Source organism: Pyrus communis, chromosome 7, assembly GCF_963583255.1.
Source record: "Pyrus communis chromosome 7, drPyrComm1.1, whole genome shotgun sequence".
In the NCBI taxonomy this organism is placed as follows: Eukaryota; Viridiplantae; Streptophyta; class Magnoliopsida; order Rosales; family Rosaceae; genus Pyrus; species Pyrus communis.
Window position 1 is genome coordinate 25,092,033 of NC_084809.1, and position 21,686 is coordinate 25,113,718.

Genomic DNA, 21,686 nt, shown 5'->3' on the forward strand with positions numbered 1-21,686 from the left:
AGAAATTTTATTTTTTAAGTTATTAATTTTTTAGCATACATATCCCACAATTTGTATAGTGACACGTGATGTACCACTTTGTGCACCGGTTACACTGAAAAATCTCTCTCCACAATCATCTACTGATGAATTAACATCGAACAGCTAGTGGTCACAATTTTCTTGGACTGTGAGTCTAGAAGAATGTGACTCCTCTCTATGTTTTAAATATGTACTTTTTATTTTTGTTACTCATCGCCAATAGACCGTTGCCTAGTCGAGAAGATTTTTGTAAGAAACAGAAATGCTTTAGCAGGGATGGAGACAAAAACATTTTTAAGCGAGATCAACTTTTTAACAATTGATAAGATAGAAAATTCTACATCTAATGGTATACACACAAATTTAAGATATTCATTCACAATATTTTCTCCTTGAGTCAATTTTCATGTATTAAAGCATGCATAAGCAAATTTTAGTCATATGCCGTGCCCAGACTCTCTTTTTGTGCTGTGTTGGTGTTGACTGTTGAATGAAATATATATCCTCCATTGCTCTCAAAAAAAGGGTATATATATGCATAAGATTAAATTAGTTCAATCTCGACCTACTAACTGAATCGAAAATGCTCCACAGAACGTTTCATTTACTATATATTCGTTGTGTAAAAAGCACTCACAAAATGGCAAGGTTTATATACCTTTACGCCAGATAGACTATCTCGTCCATGGCACTTTGAATTATTTTCTGGTTTTCTAGTTTCTCTAAATAGTTTAAAGGGCAAAACGAATATTTTAAAGTGTTGTTTTAAGGGTGAGTTGAGCAGTACTGGGAGTGACTAGAAGCTCCCAGCTTTAAAAGTCACTGCAATTCATCTTAACAAAGAAAATTAAAGATGACTCTAATATATTCTATGGTTAATTCGCAGACAATCAAAAGAACCATTTAAAACTTTGGTAACACGTATTGAAGAAACTTGAGGTTCTACCATAAAACCGACAATATGAGGAATAGCCTAATTATTTATAAGCACATGCAAAATCTCTTCATCCATCAATATAGAATTTATTCTCAAAGCGAATGGTCGGACAAATTAGCTATAGAATAAAGCAAAGGAGACAGACTTGAGCAAGGTAAGTATAAATGTCTAATTCATTGTTCGATCTCTCAAGTTTCTTAATTAATTCCATTCGGAATATATCTGTGTGTGTATGTAAGGTTCCAATAACATATAACACAATCTCTGGATGCGGAATTGTGTGTGTGTGGGTGTGTGTGTGTGTGTAAGGTTCCAATAACATATAACACAATCTCTGGATGCTGCATCAAAGCTGGATCATCATGCAGGTGAGTTTCTCCTACCAATACAAATTTTAGATTGAAATTTCTGCTGTTTCTATTTTTTATTTAAGTTACTTAGAGATAGGCTCTTACCACTCTTATTTCTTTAGCCAATCTCTGGATGCTGCATCAAAGCTGGATCATCCTGCAGGTGAGTTTCTCCTACCAACTGCGTACAAATTTTAGATTGAAATTTCTGCTGTTTCTATTTTTTATTGAAGGTATTTAGAGATAGGCTCTTACCACTCTTATTTCTTTAGCATAAGCCCACTTTTTAAAATCATCCAAATAAAACCCAAATCAAATAAGATGCCATGCAAACAAATAAGTGACCTATTATTACAAAAAATTTACAGCTTATGTAACAAAACTTATAAGTTACAAACTGAAAGTCAAAATGTCATTAGGTGCATTTTAGCCGGCACTGAAAATACAAATTGGATAAAGTCAAACTTAATTAACGAATTTGCTTAATTTGAGCTCATTAGGTTTTTGTTAGAAAAAAAATATGAGCGTTTTGATATAGACGTCTCATTTTTCAATTTCATTGATTAAACATATGTTTATTTTAAGAGTTTGATTAAACATTTTCCCTACAAATTTAGTGACTAATTTCATTTTATTAGAGGTTCAGTTTTACACTTTTTTTTAATATAATTTTTCATGAAATTGTTTGCTACCCACCTTAAAAAAAATTCTCGTTATATTTTAATTTTCCTTTTTCTTGTCCTTTTATTCGTTTACCTATGCATTTTTTTTTTATAGTTATATGCATCTCTCATTGTGGCGATTTTAGATTTTTTTTATTATTTATTATAATATTTATTTTAGTGAATTAAATAGAATGTTCAAAACTCATTGTCACATACATAAACATAGTAAATGTACGTTTGGTTGTATGATCATTTGATTGTATTGGTAAGTTTGATTACTTATACTATGGGTACATTTGATTTTATAGTACATTTGGATTTCTGGTACATTTAGAATCTAAACGTATTAAAAGTCAATACTTTTATTTCAAATGTACGATAAGTTTTAAATACATTTTTTTTTTGTATAACTATACGTAAAATTTAACGAATTAATGTTCTTATTGTAGGCCTATTTTACTGAACAATTATAAGGGACACAGAGAACAGGTGGTAGGCGACACAAAGGGAGAGAAGGAAAAGATGTAATTGTGAGGTGTGTTTTAAATAAAAAAATAAAAATAAATTTCAAGGGGTAAAGTCATATTTTCAATTTTTATTAGGGTAATAAAAATTTTGTAAGGTTCCAATAATAAATTTGGTAATTCAATTAATGGATTGACATCATTTGTAATTTTTGTTCTTGTTAATATATAATACAGACTAGAGTAAGCGAGTCACATTTGAAGTTGAAAAGAGTTGACGATGACAGGCTCAGCTGGTGAGAGCAATGCAAAAGCTGATCACTCCGTAATTCAAGTAGGAGAGGAGGGAGAGAGAAGTGGGAGAGAAACAAGTCATATGGGTAACCAAGGTTGGAGCAGAAACGAAGAAATTGAAGACGAATTAGCGTCATTGATAGAAAAAAAGCTTCCCAAGAAATCAACAGAGCCAGTTCATACTAGCGTATTTAGAGTCCCTACCAAACATTTCAGGGAGAATGAAAATGCTTTTTTCCCACAAGTGGTTTCAATCGGGCCGTATCACCACCAAAGAATAAAGTATCAAGGCATGGAACAAACTAAGCTACGGTATTTGCGTTCCCTCCTCGATCGCAAACCAACTCCAGATACCAGTTTGGGGAACTTTGTCAAAGAAATTAGAAGCAGAGAAGAGTTTCTTCGTAACTGCTATGACGAAAAGTTTGATCTGAGTAGCGATAATTTTGTAGAAATGATGGTGGTCGATGGTTGCTATATTTTAGAACTTTTCCGCAAGCGAAGTTGCTGTGTGCCAGGGTGGTTCTCCACATTTAAAAACGACTTGTTGCTGCTTGAAAACCAGCTTCCGTGGCAAGTTCTCGACTGTTTATTCAACCTCACAAAATCATCACATGAGGTTTCTGTATATCAACTTACTAAGGGCCTTTCCGGAATGAAGCATAGTCCCTTGGAGAAATGTGTTATGAGAAATTTACTTGACGCAGTAAGAAATTCGCTTGTTGGATCATTGTTGAACACAAGGTCTTATGATGTAGATTGGACTCCTATTCCCTCAGTGACACTTCTCGAGGAAATTGGAGTCAAATTTCAAAGTGCATCCAATGACAGAGATCTGTCAGACATAACCTTCAAATTGGAAAATGGAGTGATGGAAATTCCGTATGTGATGATTCGATCCAACACAGAATCCCTGTTCAGAAACCTCATAGCCTACGAACAGTGTCTGGACAGCTTTGACAAATGTGCCGTTTTGTCTTACGCCATGCTATTGAATCAGCTTATCAAGTCTACCAAAGATTTAGACTCCCTCATTCAGAAAGGAATTATAGACACCGAGTTGAGCGAGGAGGACACTGTTTGTTTCTTCAATAGGCTTCGCTATAGCACTGAACGCATAAATTTCTTTTACTCTTCCCTCGCCCGGCAAGTGAATGAATGTTACCATCGTCGCTGGCTAAGGCGTTGGTTTGCAAGGATCAAAAGGGATTATCTATACAATCCAAAGTCAATCTTGTCTCTTTTCTCAAATGCGGTCATCCTTGCTCTCATTCTTACCGTCTTGCAGACTGTATATGGTATTCTCGCCTACTACAAGCCGAATTAGTAACCTTCCAATTGGTCAATGTTCACCCAAGGATCTAAAAATAAACAAGACTTCTGTGACTGCAGGCAAAGTTACGAAATAATGAAACTCTTTGAGTTTGTATTTATTTGCTTATTTTTCTTGTAAAATAAAGCAGTGATGTAATTGATAGTTTGATAATTATTGTAAGGATAAAATTGGTTCTTGCTCCATGAATTGTGTGTAAACAAAAAAGCATGTGTAATTTCAAAGGGCTAAAATATAAATGTGAAAACATTGAATTCAATAGAGGTGGTTTTGCTTACAAACTAAGACTACAAAACCCTCAAGCAAGTTAGGAAGAAAATCTCTGCATTCCATGCTGCAGACTCTGGTTTATCAACAAATAATTGTGTTTATTCTTCGTAGGAAGTTTCTAAGCAGCAGACTCAAATAATGTAAAGAATAAAAAAATATGAACGGTCATTACTTAGGAGGATCTGGCGTGGTTTCCGAATGGTGCTCACCCTCTGGTTGAGCAGGAACCTCTGGTTTTGATAAGTCGGGAGTACCATTTGCAGCAACGTCTTTGGCAGGTGAAACAGGTGTGCTTGCACCTGCAGCTCCAGCTGCAGTTGGTGAATTAGTTTTTCCATTCTTCGCATCCTTTCCTTCCTTTGCTTCCTTTGCGTCCTTTCCTCCTTCCTTGGCATCCTTTGCATCATTTCCTCCCTTTGCATCTTTTACATCCTTTGTATCCTTTCCATCTTTTCCTCCCTTTGCATCCTTGACATCTTTGGCAGGAGGGGGCGGCATCATGTGTGGTGGAGGGTTGTGTTTCAGTTTCAGGAAAATTTGCTGCATCCTTGAAAGATCAGTCGGTTTACCAGGTTTTGGGCCCTGGATGACAATGATTGAGGGCTTCTCGTCAGGATCTTTCTTCCCTCCCTTCTTCTCAATGTTAGGAACCTCGCGAGGAATCAGCTCTGCTATTGCTTTCCAGTAATGTTTGTAGCTTCTTTGTGGAACTTCTCTTGGTTGACCAGGTACATCTGCACAGAAATTCAAATTCACGTCTTAGTTATGAAGCACTGATAATTCTTGGCTGCAAATGGAATATTACATTTGGTTTCTTGCACATACACTCCACAACAGAATGAAGTAGTAGAGCGCAAACATGGTCATATTATAGAAACTGCAGTGACTTTGTTATCCACTGCTCATTGGCCTCAGAATTTCTGGTTCCATGCTTGTTCTCATGCAACTTTTATGATCAATAGAATGCCATGGCACAATTTACAAGTGCAATCTCCATTTTTTAAGTTGTTTGGAGTACATCCAGAATTGAAATGTCTTATAATTTTTGGCACATCAGTTTATCCCTTTCTTAGACCCTACAATTCTAGCAAATTGGATGTTAGAACTGATCATTGTACATTCTTGGGTTATGCATTTGGGATACAAAGGTAGTGTGTGTTATCACCGAATGAAGAAGAAGTTGTTTATTTCAAGACATGTTATGCATGATGAAACTGTGTTTCCGTTTATGGATAAGTCTGTCCATCCTTCTTTACATCAGTCATATACTCCTTTTAACAAGCATCCTATACTTGTTCCAATTATTATAACTTTAGTTCCTAGTTCTGTTCAGTCAAGTGGAAATAGTATGGACTCTTTCATCAATGGGTAGAACACACCGTTAGGCAGTACTCATCACAGTGGTGGTTCTAGAAGTAATGAGCAGTATATTAGTTCGCAAGGTCATTCATCATCTAGGAATAGTCTTCCACATGTTCAAAATGATGATTTTTTTGTACAAGCTTCCCCCTAGCATCCTTCTTCCTCTCAAACATCAAATGCTTTGTTGCCTGTCCATAGTTATGCACAATTAGAGGTAAATCTCTCTCTTGATCCAAATATTGATTCAATTGATACTGTCAATTCTGATTTATCTATGGTATCTTCAAGTCATCCTATGACAACTAGACTGAAGTCTGGTGCCATCTCTAAGAAAGATTATAGTTCATATCTTGCATCTAATGCTAATTTCTCTGAGACAAATGCTAGTGACTCTGTTGATGTTGAGTTCAAGGGTTACATTGCAGTATTATCTATTCGTAATTCAATTAAGCCTACTACTTTTAGAACAACAGTTGTACATAAACAGTGAAGGAATTCTATGTTATAAGAGTTTACAACTTTACCAAACAGGGAACGTGAGAGTTAGTTCCACCACCAGTTGATAGGAATGTGATAGGAAGTAAGTGGGTTTATAAGATTAAGAAGGATCAATATGGCAAGATTTCCACATACAAGGCTTGCTTAGTGGCTCAAGGCTATAGTCAAGAACATGGGTTAGATTATGATGATACATTTAGCCCTGTTGTATGACACACCACTGTAAGACTTGTTCTTGTTATTGCTACTTCATAGAGGTGGAAATTACACCAGTTAGATGTAAATAATGTGTTTCTGCATGGTGATCTCCAAGAAGAGGTGTTCATGAAGCAACCACAAGGGTTTCATGATCCTTATCATCCTTAGTATGTTTGTAAGCTTGTTAAGTCTCTATATGGACTTAAACAAGCTCCTCGAGCCTGGAACTCCAAATTTACCAGATATCTACCTACTTTGGGATTTGTGGTTTTGGAATCCAATCCTAGTTTGTTTGTTAAAGCTCTTGACAATGAAGTTGTGATTCTTCTCTTATATGTGGATGACATAATTATCATAGGTTCACAACCTGTGTTAGTGCAAGAAATCATTGATCGATAGGTTAGAAGAGGTGTTTGATATGAAAGATATGGGATTGTTGACATACTTCTTAGGTTTTCAGATTACTTACAGGGATAATGGGGATTTATTCATATCCCAGTCTAAGTATGTAAAAGATCTACTTCACAAGGCATCTATGGATTCTTGTAAACCATGTTCCACTCCTTGCAAGCCACATACTCAGTTGTTTAAAAATTAAGGAACACTCTTACTTGATCCTACTCTATTTCGCAGTCTTGTTGGGGCCTTACAATACCTTACATTTGCACGTCCTGACATTGCTTTTGCAACTAATTATGCTTGTCAGTTCATGTCTACACCAATAGTTTTGCATTTTGCCTTGGTGAAAATGATTATGCGTTATTTACAAGGCACTATGAACTGTGATCTCACATTTTCTGCTATTGATTCTATAGAATTTACTACCCTTAGTGATGCTGATTGGGCATCAGATGTAAACACTAGAAGATCAATGACTAGCTTCGTGGTATTCTTAGGTCCAAATCCCATCTCCTGGCAATCAAAGAAATAAGGGAATGTTTCCAGAAGTTCAACTAAAGCAAAATATAAAGCTTTAGCTAATGCTACTGCTGATGTAGCTTGGATACGTTTGATTCTCAAGGATCTGCATGTCTTCTTGTCCTCTCCTCCACTTATTCATTGTGACAATGTTTCGACACTTGCCTTATGTTCTAATCCGGTTTTTCACACTCAGATAAAACACCTTGATACAGATTTTCATTTCATTTGAGAACGAGTTCATAAGGGAGATTTGGTCATTGAGTATATTTCTACAATTGATCAAGTGGCAGATGTATTGATCAAAGGTCTTCATGGTCACTTATTTCTACAGCATTGTTCCAACTCAAACTGGGATACCCCAGTTGAGATTAAGGGGGGTATTAGGTGTATTTTCTAAATGAACAGGTGTAACAATCTTGAGTGTACATTTGTCACAATCTGGGAGCTTGGGTGGGTTAGAAGCTTGCTTAGTCATTAAGTTTTCCTAGCTACTATAAATAGCTAGAAGGTCAACAGTTGTAGGAACTTTTGCTGAAATGATATTTTTCTCTCATTCTTTTTTTCTCTAGAATTCTTTGTTCTTCATTTCTTAATTCCTAAGTCTCTGTAGAAGTGTTAATAAATCCAACCCTGGACGCAATTTGCAACCACAAAACTCATTTCGAGTCAAAATTATGTTGATGGATAGAATCAATGATGATCAGTGTTAATTGTCACCATTAAGGTAGAATTATATTGATTGACATTATCAGACGTAATCATGGAGATGTTTATGAGGGATTTGGATTCCATCCGAATTCAAGTTATGGGGATTTTAAGGATCCTCACATTTTAATCGTTTATCGTACATCGTGCAGCTAGAAATCATTTTGAATTTATTTATTTAAAATTAACATAAATAGTATTTAACGAAAACTGATCGCACAATGTACAATGAACAGTCATGATGTGAGGATACCTAGGATTCCCACAAAGAGGATCTGAAGAGAATCCTCATCCGTTTATAAGCCCTATAAATACAAGCAAGTAGAAGAGAAACTGATGCTCAAACATAAGAGATTTTTCAGTGTGACATGAACACGAAGTGGTACACCACATGTCACTATACAAATGATGAGATAAGTGTGTTAAAAGGTTAATAATTTAAAAAAAAAAAATTTCTCACCACTTATATAAAAACACATAGTGTATCATCCGTGTTCGGATCACAATGAAAAATTTCTCTTCAAAGACAAACAATTACATCGCTCAATTCAAACTACCTATAAAGATGCAAAAGCAACTTGCCCTAACCAGGGTAAACTAACAAAATCATAAGTTGGCCTTATTTTTCTAGTAAATTATGTGATATCATATGTACACTTGCACCAAGAAATAAAAGATATAGTGTCCAATTCGCGTTTATCTTTCCATCGTGGAGACATGTAAACAAAGATGTATCATACTTGATAGTTAACACCGCTTTAATTAAATCATACGAATTAATGCAATAACAGTTCTAAAAGACGTTAGGTGCTAGTCAGGCAGTAGATATGGATGCTTAGGTGTTTAAGAGGGAGCTTAGGCCTTTGTTTTTTTTATTTTTTTTATTTTTTTATTTTTAGTTTTAATAAAATTTGTTATATAACAAATAAATAAATATCTACTTATACTAAAAAATACATGTAGAATATAAAGTATTATAACATATTAAAAACATAAAAAACAAACATATAACGAATGTTTATCCAAGTATTAAACAACTCGGTTTTTCTGGAATAAATAAAATGAAAAATAAAAATTATCTATTTTCTGCTTAAATGAGATTTACAGCTAGATAGGTCTAATCGGGCACCTAAGCAGATTTAGATACCATTTCTTAATTTTCAAACCTTGGGGATTAATCAAACCTGTGGCCAGTTGTCATTTTAAAACCGTTAGAAAGCCATATAAAAAAAATTAAAAAAAAATTAGAACAGTCAGAAATATTGGTAGCCACTAGATCATGCATGCATTGCTAACCATGCCGACACTCCAGTGTCTCTACAGCCACAAGACATAACCTGGAGATCCCCGTTCCAATCCAATAATTTGGCTTTTTTTCTTCTTCTCCATTAATCTTTGGTGACGGTTTTAGGAGGTTTTCGGAAATATTCAAGTGGAGAAAAGGGGAAGGAGGAGGATTAATATATTGGAGATGAAAATTCAGTGTGATGCGTGCGAGAAGGCTCCGGCGACGGTGATTTGTTGTGCCGACGAGGCGGCGCTGTGCGCCAAATGTGACGTGGAAGTACATGCAGCGAATAAGCTTGCAAGCAAGCACCAGAGGCTTCTCCTTGAGTGCCTCTCGAAGTCAAACAAACTCCCTACATGTGATATATGCCAAGTAATTTCTTTTCTTTCACTTAATTCCCCACTTTCTTTTCTTATGTATGTATGTATGTATATATATTGAGTACGCATATTCCAACTTCCAATTTTGATTTTTCCTTTTCTGTTGGATTTTGTTTACCTTTCCATATTCATTCATTCAAGTAAATATATTATTTTGTTATAAATAGGTAAAAGTTAGAGAGATAATCTTTACTAGTAACAAGAGCGAAGCATGGGTAAAATATCCTACTCTAACTATAATTCAAGGGGATGAAAAATAAAAGAGGAAGGAATAAATACTGATGTTAATGATCTTTCCCTCTTGTTTTTTGTGTGTTTTGATAGTAGTTGGGTGCTCTATTTATAGAGCAACTCCATGCGAACATATTCTTACATTTTGAAATTTACATAACATGACTTTGAAAATACGATCACCTTTATTTCCAAAGTCTACATCACTTTGTGTGGGTATTGAAAAAACTATGTGGGCATTCATTAAACTGCCAACGGTTTCAATATTGTCAATGTTTTCAACATATTTCTATGTGCTCAATTGTAATAATTTTCACTAATATAGGCGGAGTTAAATTGGTTAGAGCAATATGCTCTATCCTCTGCATTCATGTCCGAATCCTTTTGTCTTTAGTTTATATAAATTTAACGTAAATTATCTTATGGTTTGTAATAAAAAAATTAATTAAAAAAAATTGTAGTAGTGCTAGTAGTCTTAGATTAGGTTCTTCAAAAGCAAATCTTACCCAAAACCAAGTGAAAACATCAATAGAGAGGCACAAGTACTGGGTGTCAGTGTCAAGATTTAATCAGTATACTATGTCCAGTGTAGATAAATTATATTGAGTGACGTTGAACGCATGATTCGAAGTTGAGTCTGGCGTGAATGAATTGTCTGCTCTGATACTATGTTATAGTTGTAGCTAGCATCGGATATGCGAGTGAGGTTTCAATATCTGGGTTAATTAACGTCGCTAAATGATCTCACAAGTTTGACAAGTTCTCTTATAGTGCCTCAAATTTCAGTCTCGCTTTGTTTCTTTGTTTCTCTCTCACAAACATCTTGTGATCCCCAGGACAAGGCAGCTTTTATATTCTGTGTCGAAGACAGAGCCCTCGTTTGTCAGGATTGCGATGAATCGATTCATTCGGCAAATAGCCGCTCTGCGAACCACCAGAGGTTCCTCGCCACTGGAATCCGAGTGGCATTGAGCACCGGCTGTTGTAATGACACAGAACCGAGTAGCTTGGAGCCATCCGGTAGTCACAGCTCACACAAGATCGTTTCAACAAAAATTCCAACACCACAGGCTTCTGGTATCTCATCCCCTTGGGGTGTTGATGACTTGCTGCAGTTATCAGAATTTGAATCTTCCGACAAGGTTAGAAATATCCCTCTGTGTATTTTCTTGTTATCTAGTTGTACACGCGCAAAAAGCGCCCACGCGTAAGGATGCTCACATTCTAACAGAGATGTCATTTGCATTTTCTTTCAGCAGAAAGAGTCGTTTGAGTTTGGTGAACTTGAATGGATAGGCGACATGGGTGTTTTCGGCGAAGAGCAGTTTCCTCAAAAAGCCATGGCAGCAGTAGCTGAAGTTCCTAAGCTTCCGGTGTCACAGTCAACCAATTTCACCTCGTATAGTCCCGCCAAATTGAACAATCCGTACAAGAAGCCTAGGATCGAAATGTTGGAGGACGACGATGATCACTTCACCGTCCCTGATCTTGGCTGATTTTAGACATGTATCAACTTCATGGTATTAGTTGATAGGTTGAATTATATACATGTTCATACTAAGTACCTACCTGTACGTATTTATGGATTTATATAAGAACGTATAAAGCATTTTCGGGATTTACCGTTTTATTTGATACATTAAAGCATGTAATGTCGCCTACTTGGCGATAAGACAATCCACAGGGACATGCCTGTTATTTTACTTCATTTCTATGCAAGGTGAAACTGTTGTGTAGGTTGCATTACTCGCCGGTATTCCGGGCAAACTAAAGAAATGAGTTCAGTTGCTCGAAGTTCTTGGCGACATTACCAGAGGATTGGATGACTTTCGGCAGAATTCCACCAAGCATCGGTGGATTCCGAAGCTTGACCTTCTAAAGCATGTCCAGCGATGGATTCACCAGCAGAGTCCTTGATCAGGACTACTGGGGCTCACCAAATGTTCCACTTAAGTTTGCCAACACTAATACTGAGGCAATATTTAACCATTGAACAGGCTCAGACACCTGAAGTTGCTCGATGAGCAATAACAGGCTTTCCCTCGAAAACGATTCAACATAGCATTTGATTAACCCCTTCACGCGAAGTTCACGAAATTTCATTCCTTTCTAGTCAGACATTTTTCATTCCTTGTTGGAAGTTTTCCCTTCGCGGGTTGAGTTCGGGTGACCCGTTAAGTCAACAGGTCGGGTTGAACCCAACCCAAACCCAGTAAACCCAACCTGTTTACAGGTCTACCAACAAGGACAGACAAGGGTTAACTTTAAATAATAATTTTTCGGTGACAAATTTTCAAGTCAGATTACTGCTTTTGATTACAATTACTTGATAATCCCAGCACTAAAAGCACTCAACAGAAATATCTAACAATTCTTAAATCTGGGAGCAAAAGTCGTGGCCCGAAATTAATACAAAGAAACTGTATACAAGATTTCGGGAAATTCTATAAACAAGAAGTGGTGCTAACTCGTACAAAATAAGCTGACTTATATGAGCCAATTAACAGTAACGTTGCCAAGCCACGTAAACAGAGGTAACTGAGCCAAAGCAATAAACAGCAACAGGTAATGCTGCTTGCTTGAATCATAACTCCTCACCTCGGCGAATAGAACTCTCTTCATTGTCTTCACCAAGAAGACTCCCATGCATAAACACGTCCAAGGCATCAAAAAGTAGTATGAGTAGCTCAACATAATCCGTCCAAGTACAGCAAAGCACAACCCCGTGAAAGCATACCCAGCATATGCCACCATGTCCAGCAACGGTGCCTCACCACCGCCCAATGAAAGCAATGATACTTTCAGTAGTGCAACTTGCATAAACCAGCCAAGCAAGCCCTTGATAAACAACCAGTTTAGAGCTTCAGGGCTAAACCTGGTAGGAAATTAACAAATACAGTTTTAAGATATCACAAGTGCCAAGAGATAAATGAGTCTCTGACGTTAACAGACTGAATTACCAAAATCATAAATAATAAATACAAAACAAAAACCACACCCCTTAAAGAAAATCTCAAAATGGAACTGTGATGCAGTTCATGAAGAGCTGAGGGAGCGACCAATCAACAATTTAAAAAAAAAAAAAAAAAGACTGATTATATTTTTTGAGGTTGAGAAAAGATCCAATAGCTAATTGTTTCACATTGATGCCCAAGTGAAAGATATTTCTTTTACTTCGAGAGTTAAAAAACCTAGAATACTCCTTCAAATCAATATAGATTTGCTACAGCAAGAAAATGAAAAAGAAAGACGAAGGAAACAGGAAACTAAAGCATTGAGAGGGGTCCTGCTTTCTCTAACACAACAGTTAAAGTTGGCCACAGATTAACCAATAAAAGAACAGTACGGCCAGCTAAAAGAGTGGTCTCATCTGCAGCATACTTTTTGGTCAGATGCAATACTCCAACTTACAAGTCACAGCTATAATCTAGAAATCAGGGTTTAGGGTTAAGAAACTAAAAGACAATGTGTTCAGAGCTTCACATTTCAGTCTTGACCTAACTTATTTAGGAGTTATATTGTACCAAGCCCCAGGAAACATTTAATAAAGAGATATTATTGTTATCTACTTTTACATTTTTGTTTGGCAATGGCCTCCCAGAACCTATTTAAGAGGTTAAAACAATTGTACTATTGTTATCGTTATAGTAACCGTTGGCATGGATATAATTCTGAGATGAAGGAAGATCCTCAACAAGAGAAAAGCTAAATGGCTAGACTATATAAACAAAAGGACCAAATATATTTGTACTAAATAGAACCTTTTTTTTCCAAACAGGGAGACGAAAGTAGAAAACTAATAGTAGGACACAGAATTAGAAAAAGAGGAAATAACTGCAAAAGAAAAGGATGCATAGCTCACTTCTACGGTTAAAAGAAAACACAATCTTCATTCTTATATCAAATGGTTTCCCATACAGCACATCCCGAACAAAAGAGAAAACTGCTCAGAGTACATGTAGAAATTTCATCAACTTACTTTCCTTGAAGACCCAATGAGAAGCCAGCCAGAACCACATAGGTACCAAATGCCATAAATGGAATGTATAGGTCTGGTGCATTTATGTCATAGATTGGGGGTTTATAAGAAAGCCTGCCTCCTACTGGCTCCGTTATTCTGGTCCAATGGCCCTGAAACACGAGAGGGAAGGGCAAGAGTAAGTTCTGTAGCAGGATAATTTCATTCCACAAGCAAAAACCAAAATGTTAGCACTTACCCTGTGGAGAAAAGGAAATAGAACAACCTTCAATTTGTTCCTCACATACTGGTCATTCACTTGGAAGTAGTATTGCGGATCAGAGAAATACCTACTGATCTGCCCATTTCAACCAAAAAAAAAAATATCAGAATAGAACTCAATTACCTTGAATTAAGTACAAACTGATAGCCACGTCTAACATCTAAAGAGTACTAGAAGTTAAAAGGGAAAATCTAGTCATTTGAAATTGAAGACAATCTTACAAGGCGATTACTGTGTTCAAAGCAGTTTATATCGTTTAACTGAGTTAGAGATCAATGCAAAATGTTTTAGGAAGCATAATAAGATGAAGGCATCTATGGAATTGAAGTACAAAAAAAAAAAAAAAAAAAAAAAAAAAAAAAACCTAATTTGTGCATCAGACCATATGTACAAATACAATACACCGATCTAATTAATAGATCCGCAACCTTTCGCTCAATGAAGAGCACCAGAGGACAAACAAAGAGACAAAGAAGTTGCACAACCAGAATTAAGCCCTTCAGAAATGTTTCATTCAATAATGTCAAACTTCATTCATATCAAGCATCACTGAAACCAAATTTTCCAAAACAATCACAAACAATTAAAAGCATGCTAATTTGACAACAATTAATAAACCTTAGGGGAAAAATGATTCATGAAGCCCCTTAAACATGCTATTTGCTAACATTAAAATCATCCAAACTTTGATATAATTTACAAAAGTTAACACTTGATTCAAAAACTTTACAATTTGATCCTAAAATCTTCATCTTTTAGAGTTAAGCAAGATCATAAATCCTTAATGGAATAGTTGGGGGCTACTTACATTGCTTTGTACATACTCAGAGCTTGATCCTAAAATCTTCTCTCCATATGCACCCAATCCACCACGGATTAATCCGGAACTAGCACCGTACAACGAATTCCCAAACGGATTCATCGGCGGGGATGCCGTCGGCATTGCCGCCCCAGGCTGGCTTCCGACATTACTGTACATTTCTGCAGTTAAACACACACAGAAAAGGGGGGGGGGGTGAAAATTCATTGGAGATGATTAGATTTAATTGAAGTCACCCGACGGCGTTACTAATTCTGACTCACACTACTTGGACGAAATATATGGTGCTTGGTAAGATTTGTATAATACCTGAATCTGGAGGTTGAGGCGGTGGCGACGCTGGACCGAGAGAAAGAGTCTACAGAGGAGACGGAAGCCTCGGGTGTGTCACGACGGATGAGATGGGAGGCTGGAGGTTGAGGCAGCGTCGATTTCTGCCCCGGATTGGCAGTGTCGGCGTCAGATTTGGGAGAGAACGGGAAGGATATTAGAGAAATGCCTGTACTTCAAGCGATCGCTCTCAGTTTTATTATTATTTCTTTTTTTTTTTTTTTTTTTTTTAATTTTGTGCGTGTGTCTGAACTTTCATCACCCGGTCAATAGGGAATTATCATGCGGTAATCATCATTTTTTTACTTCTTACGTACTTTTTTAACTTCTGATCATCAGATTAAATGATTTTAAAAAAAAATCAAATGCTGAAAATTAATAAAGCATGTGAAAAAAGTTAAAATGGTTGTATGAATATCACATTTTTAACGTGAAAAGCTTGCACTGCACAAAAAATTGGCTTGGGTCGTTACTCCTCAGGCCCGGGCCGGCCCGACCCAATTTACAGGCCCGTATGCAATCCCCATCAATTTGTCTAATGGAGCAACTACACGCACCTCCAACTTACATACAAAATCTAGTTGAAATTGCTTTAGGCTTCCTTTTGTCCATTAATCGTATAAAGACTCTAACATCGAGTGATCGTAATGTAAAAGTTTTAAAAATAAATTAGACGAAAATAAAATTGAAAAAATTAAAGTAAACTATCAATTTTTTTTCATTTATAATTATTGTACCAACAACATTACGAACTACAAATTTGTTCACCACATCAATTATGAATTTAAAAAAAATTAACATGAACTATAATCTATTATGAATTTAAATTCTTCATCCAATACACATCATTATTAACATTCTATATGATTAATTTAGGCTAAAATAATAAAAAGTTTACTTAAATTTAGAAATTAGAGGGTTAAGTGGCCATGGAGGCTGGAGAGAAGTGAACCAGGTGGTGGTCGTGAAGAAGAGACAGGTGAAGGCGTAAAGCAGCTGGTGGTGGCTTGGGAATCAGTTAGGTGAGGTTAGAGGGAAAATTTGGGGATCACCCAATTGGAGAAACTGAATGCCAAATAAATTGGGTGGATATCTCAGATAGGAGGAAAGATAATAGACTCTTTTTATTTTTTTTAATTAAAAACGGTCTCTCTCATGTGGTTTAATAAGAAGACGTGCTTTCAATTACTTTGTTTTAATGGCTTGGCTCAAAATGGCGTTGTTTGGCAAAGTCTTTTAAAAAAAATAGAATAATCTTCTTCTCCTTTGTTAATTATTTGCAAAATCTGCAACTATCGGTCCGCCGTTACACTCTTCTCCTTCACTACATGCCCTAATTTACCTGGTCTGAGAGGTTCTCGTAGTCACTTATTTGGGCTTCTAAGTGGTCTCAGGACCACCCAAGTCCCTTAATGCATCCATCACTGCTACTGCTAATGCTAATAATATGTTGTCACTTGTCATCCTATATTTCAATATTACTACAAGACATCGCGTTATTGGTTTAAGAAACTATTAATTTTAGCGTCTCCAGATGCTCTATTGTTATACACTACTATCGTAGTATCCTCTCTGGTGTCATGGAAATCTTGTTTATTCTTTGAGAAATTTTTTTCTCACCACCTTCAACTAGTGTTAATGCTCATCACTTTTCTGATAGTCATAAGATGAGATTGTTTTATTTCATCTACTACGTACAAGTCTTGAAATTTTTATTCATCTAATAAAAACTAATTTGGCATGAGCATTGCGACCACTTCAAGGCGGTGAAAATAATTTTTTCTTTCTGACGAAAAAAACAATATTTGACGCTTGTGAGGAGAATTTTTTTATTGTGATCAGAGCACAAATGGTACACCATGTGTTTTTATATAAGTGATGGAAAATTTTATTTTTTAAGTTATTAACTTTTTAACACATATATCCCACCATTTGTATAATGACACATGGTGTGCCACTCTGTGTTCCGATTACATTGAAAAATCTCTCTAAGAGAATTTTTAATGTTAAACGTGTTAAGACCAAACCCAACCTTAGGCTAAATGCTATTTTTTAGGTTTTATTCCCCCTCCCCCCCATATGCGCGTGGACTCGCCCAAACCTAGCCTAGTCTCGGCCCAAACACGTGCCCCAGCAACACCCACGTGAGCTGAAGCCTTCAGCGCCTGACAAGGGGGCCCACTGTTAGGGCAGCTGTCGGCCACATGCAAGAGCCTAACGACTCTAATTTGCATCGGACGACCGATATATTTGGACCGTTGGTTGATCCAATAGTCCAAATTCAAACCACAAAACTCACTTTTCTCCTACAATTCTTCCAATTCTTCTTTCTACCATTTCTTCCCATTTCCAAAATTTTCAAGATGGCAAGAGAGCATATTAAAGGTCGTAATTGGATTTGTGAGGAAGATGTTGTTTTATGCTTGGCATGAGTTTCTATTAGTGAAGATGGTGCAGTTGGCATGAATCAAAATAAAAAGTTTTTGTCGGATAAAATCATTGATAATTTCATGAAAACTGCAATGGTGACGACATGGATGGTGGTGGTGTTTACGATCGGTAGAAGGTTATCAACAAAACATGCACTTTATGGAAGGGAAGTTTGGAGAAAGCCGTGGTTGGCATGGCTAGTGGAAGCAGTGCTGCAGAAATTGTGAGTGTTTTTGTTAATATTTTATTTGTCATGTACATAATATTATTTTGCAACTAATTGTTCTTATGTATTTTTTTGCATAGGGCAACAAAACAATGGCAATTTGCAAGACAAGAGTAACACCAAAAAATCAACCTTTTAAGTTGCATCATGCTTGGGACGTCCTCAAGGATTGTCTGAGGTGATAGGGAGTAGGGGATAGGGAGCAAGAGAGGTTCGAAATTAATTTTATGATGAGGAACCTCAACAAATACACTCCAAAGAGGAAAAAGTTCTTACGTGGTAAGCAAAAGAAAATTTTACAAAAATATGCCACAATGAGTATATTTCAAGATGATGATTCATCTCAAGGCTATATCCCAAGTCCACCACCAAGTCAAGATAGTGGATATCATTATTAAGTTTATGTAGTTTATTAATTGTCGTGTGTATTAAATTTGTGGCTTATTAATTAATGTTTCTATTAATTTAGATGCCTTCTATATGTGATTTTTCAATATTTATTGGAATTTAAATATTTTTAGATTAAAATATTCATAAAATTAATTGACGATAGTTTACATAATTAAAAAAAATTAATTTAAGAAAAAAAATTAGCCTAAATTCATTCTTTAATAATTTAAAACTAAAATTTTAAACAAAAAAGGTGGGACCAAAAAATTTGTTTTTGGACTAAAAATTTTAAGTTTTAGCCTAAGGTTGGAGATAAGTTTTTCAATTGTCTTTAAATTATACTATGACACGTTTTACCCCGCCGCTTTCGACGTTAATTTTGGGCCAAAACTTTTACCCCGCCGCTTTCGGCGTGTAATAAGCACAGCTATCCGTATCCGCTTACGCTTTCAGACGCTTCTTCACCTTCCTGAGCTACTCTTCCTCAGTAAACTTTCCACCCAACAAGCTCAGCACTCAGCAGTCGCAGTCGACAATGGCAGACCGATTCTTCCCAAATATAATGCCAGACATGGTAGCCGAAGCACCAACTCCATCACCTCCACAAGCAGAACACGGAAATGACTCGCTTATGAACCTCCTCTCCACGCCCTGCCCATCTCTCTCACACCTTCTCAAACGCGCCGCCTCGGAACTCATACAAACCATCCTTACTGAGACGTGGGCCGGAGCCGCCGCCGCACAAAGCCTTCACGACTTCACTCTCTATTCCGGTGCTCTGGGCACCGCCTTTCTCCTCTTCAAATCGTACCAAGTCACAGGCGACGCGAACGATGTCACTATCTGTGCTCAGATCGTCAAGGCCTGCGACTCCGCCTCTCTGGGTTCGAGGGATGTTGTCACATTTATGTGCGGGAGGGCGGGTGTTTGTGCTCTTGGGGCGGTTGCGGCGAAGCACTGCGGCGACTCTGCTTCTCTGAGTTATTATTTGGCACAATTTAGAGAGATTAAGCTTTCCAGAAATCTCCCTGATGAATTGTTGTATGGGAAAGTTGGGTTTTTGTGGGCTTGCTTGTTTCTGAACAAACATTTGGAGGGTGGTACAATTTCTTCAGCTTACATGGTAAGATTGGTGCTCCAATTTATTGTATTAATTTGGGTTTTGTTCTACTTGATTTTCATCATTGCAATAGTTTTATAACTTTTATTGAACCCAATTGAGTTTAAATTTTAGTCCTTTTGGTTAAGTACACTATTAGAAGAGTCAAAGTTGGCTAGAGCGGTGTACTACCCTTTGCACCTAAGTTGGAATTCCCCTCCCGTAGTTTGGATTACATTAAAATATCGCTCAAACGAAGAAAAAAAAGATCAAATTGTGTATGTATGTATGTAGTGCATTAATTTATTAATGGGTGTATGGCCGGCTTGTATTTTGGATTTGTGTGTGCAGAGAGCAGTTGTGGATGAAATTATCAAGAACGGTCGAGCATTGGGTAAGGGAGGAAGATGTCCATTGATGTTTGAGTGGTATGGGGAGAAGTATTGGGGGGCTGCACATGGATTGGCAGGGATTATGCATGTTTTGATGGACATGGAATTGAAGCCTGATGAGGTTGAAGATGTCAAGGGCACTCTCAAGTACATGATTAACAATCGTTTTCCTAGTGGTAACTACCCTGCAAGTGAAGAAGATAGACATCGAGATGTTCTAGTACACTGGTGTCATGGGGCTCCTGGGATTGCCCTCACACTTGCCAAAGCTGCTAAGGTAAGAATTTGAATGCTCTTTTCATGCATAGAATTTCATGGGCTTCTTTTCAATTGTTTGCTAATAAATTTCATGTGGATTTCTTGTCCAAACTGGTTTTGGATTTAAACGTTTAAGATTCTTTTATAATTTGTTCACTAGACATTTATCAAACGCCGTTTATTAGTATTGACCGTGAATACATTTCATTAACATTAATGAGCTATATTCGAAGTTTTTTTCCCAAAGAAACTTCTCCTTAAAGCACACATTGTGTGGTGGAAGTATAGAATTTGTGACATTCTTCCATAGAAGTTGCATTATAAACCTCACTTTGACATGAGCAAGCGGCTTTAATTGTACGAATCTTCAAATTATTCACTGTCGACTTGTATTGCGTCTCCTATTTTAGTCTGTCTACTATTAAAGATATGGTAAATCTCAGGTTTTTGGAGATAAAGAATTTCTGGAAGCAGCTGCTGATGCGGCAGAGGTTGTCTGGAAACGTGGACTGCTAAAGCGAGTGGGGATTTGCCATGGCATTAGTGGAAATGCATATGTGTTCCTCTCGCTCTACCAACTGACAGGAAATGTAGTGTTCTTATACAGAGCCAAAGCTTTTGCTTGTTTCCTACTCGATAGAGCTCACAAGCTTATATCGCAGGGTGAGATGCATAGAGGCGATAGCCCCTACTCCTTGTTTGAAGGAGTTGGAGGTATGGCTTACCTTTTATTGGACATGGTTGAACCTTCTCAGGCGAAGTTTCCGGCTTACGAACACTAAAAGGTGTTTGTACAAGGGGAAGGTGTAGAAATTACCATCACTCATTGTAATTTACTACTGAGTATATGTAATATGTGCAAACCGGAACCCGAAGATACGGTTCCATTTAGTTCAGTCAGCTCTCTATAATCTGTATGTTTAAATGTTACATCATTAGCAATAAAATTTATTAGCTTGATCAATTGCAGGTTGTTTCAATCTCTTTCACCAAATGTCAATGAAGTCATGTACATTATATATCCGTTATGGTCTAGGTTCTTTTTAATCCCTTAATTTGTTCCTATCCTTCTATCTAGCTTTCTTTAAATTGATGGTTGTGCATGACCTAATGTGCTGCCTAATTTGAATACAGTCGCTTACTGGTTTATGCATCCTAGAGAATCCAGATATAGGATGAAAGGCCTCAGGTTCAATGTTGTAACCTGGTTGAAGGTCTATATTGCTAAGTACTAATCAGCTTGAAAGGACAATCTATACCAAAATGAAAGCAGGATGATTGTACCATGTTGGCACCTTTTTCTCTTGTTGTCTACTTTACAAAATATTCTTAATGTATGGGTTGGTGTAATGTGCTTGCATTGCTAGGACAGTGACATGAATTTCGTTTCTTTTCTTTTCTTTTTTAATTATGCACGCGTTGATGTAAGCACTGTACATGACCAACCCTATACACATGCAGTCGTATTATTTAAGTGTCTGGAATTCTGAAGGAGGAGCGGCCTTAGTTACCTATGAAGAAATGAAATATATGTAAAAACTCTGCCCTTGGGACGTCCAGATTGTGCAAATTCACCATGCTGT

At 36.8% G+C, this 21,686-nt stretch overlaps 4 protein-coding genes across 4 annotated transcripts; 3 read left to right on the forward strand and 1 right to left on the reverse strand.

Annotated features, from left to right (window-relative positions):
* The first annotated feature begins 2,717 nt into the window (after positions 1 to 2,717).
* LOC137738845 (UPF0481 protein At3g47200-like) lies at positions 2,718 to 4,121 on the forward strand. Its single transcript, XM_068478319.1, has one exon. The coding sequence runs from the start codon at positions 2,718 to 2,720 to the stop codon at positions 4,056 to 4,058; it is 1,341 nt and encodes a 446-aa protein (XP_068334420.1). The 3' UTR covers positions 4,059 to 4,121.
* A 5,223-nt stretch (positions 4,122 to 9,344) lies between these two features.
* On the forward strand, positions 9,345 to 11,632 carry LOC137738641 (B-box zinc finger protein 25-like). The gene is made up of 3 exons (XM_068478118.1): positions 9,345 to 9,678; positions 10,754 to 11,059; positions 11,174 to 11,632. Exons 1-3 carry the CDS (start codon positions 9,490 to 9,492, stop codon positions 11,411 to 11,413), a joined length of 735 nt encoding a protein of 244 aa, XP_068334219.1. The 5' UTR covers positions 9,345 to 9,489; the 3' UTR covers positions 11,414 to 11,632.
* Positions 11,633 to 12,215: 583 nt separating this feature from the next.
* On the reverse strand, positions 12,216 to 15,494 carry LOC137739900 (uncharacterized). Its single transcript, XM_068479643.1, has 5 exons — positions 15,288 to 15,494; positions 14,967 to 15,139; positions 14,135 to 14,233; positions 13,897 to 14,048; positions 12,216 to 12,792 (listed from the first exon to the last, which is right to left on the reverse strand). The coding sequence occupies exons 2-5, from the start codon at positions 15,135 to 15,137 to the stop codon at positions 12,405 to 12,407; spliced, it is 810 nt and encodes a 269-aa protein (XP_068335744.1). The 5' UTR covers positions 15,138 to 15,139; positions 15,288 to 15,494; the 3' UTR covers positions 12,216 to 12,404.
* Positions 15,495 to 18,797: 3,303 nt separating this feature from the next.
* LOC137740314 (lanC-like protein GCL2) lies at positions 18,798 to 21,067 on the forward strand. Its single transcript, XM_068480175.1, has 3 exons — positions 18,798 to 19,477; positions 19,805 to 20,122; positions 20,547 to 21,067. Exons 1-3 carry the CDS (start codon positions 18,890 to 18,892, stop codon positions 20,883 to 20,885), a joined length of 1,245 nt encoding a protein of 414 aa, XP_068336276.1. The 5' UTR covers positions 18,798 to 18,889; the 3' UTR covers positions 20,886 to 21,067.
* The last annotated feature ends 619 nt before the right edge of the window (positions 21,068 to 21,686 follow it).

Coding starts and splice junctions, on each gene's coding strand:
- LOC137738845 (XM_068478319.1), top strand. CDS start 2,718: ATGACAGGCTCAGCTGGTGAGAGCAATGCAAAAGCTGATCACTCCGTA.
- LOC137738641 (XM_068478118.1), top strand. CDS start 9,490: ATGAAAATTCAGTGTGATGCGTGCGAGAAGGCTCCGGCGACGGTGATT. Junction 9,679..10,753: donor CTACATGTGATATATGCCAA/GTAATTTCTTTT, acceptor TGTGATCCCCAG/GACAAGGCAGCTTTTATATT. Junction 11,060..11,173: donor AATTTGAATCTTCCGACAAG/GTTAGAAATATC, acceptor ATTTTCTTTCAG/CAGAAAGAGTCGTTTGAGTT.
- LOC137739900 (XM_068479643.1), bottom strand. CDS start 15,137: ATGTACAGTAATGTCGGAAGCCAGCCTGGGGCGGCAATGCCGACGGCA. Junction 14,049..14,134: donor TATTTCCTTTTCTCCACAGG/GTAAGTGCTAAC, acceptor CTCGTGTTTCAG/GGCCATTGGACCAGAATAAC. Junction 12,793..13,896: donor TCATTGGGTCTTCAAGGAAA/GTAAGTTGATGA, acceptor ATTTCCTACCAG/GTTTAGCCCTGAAGCTCTAA.
- LOC137740314 (XM_068480175.1), top strand. CDS start 18,890: ATGGCAGACCGATTCTTCCCAAATATAATGCCAGACATGGTAGCCGAA. Junction 19,478..19,804: donor CAATTTCTTCAGCTTACATG/GTAAGATTGGTG, acceptor TTGTGTGTGCAG/AGAGCAGTTGTGGATGAAAT. Junction 20,123..20,546: donor CACTTGCCAAAGCTGCTAAG/GTAAGAATTTGA, acceptor GGTAAATCTCAG/GTTTTTGGAGATAAAGAATT.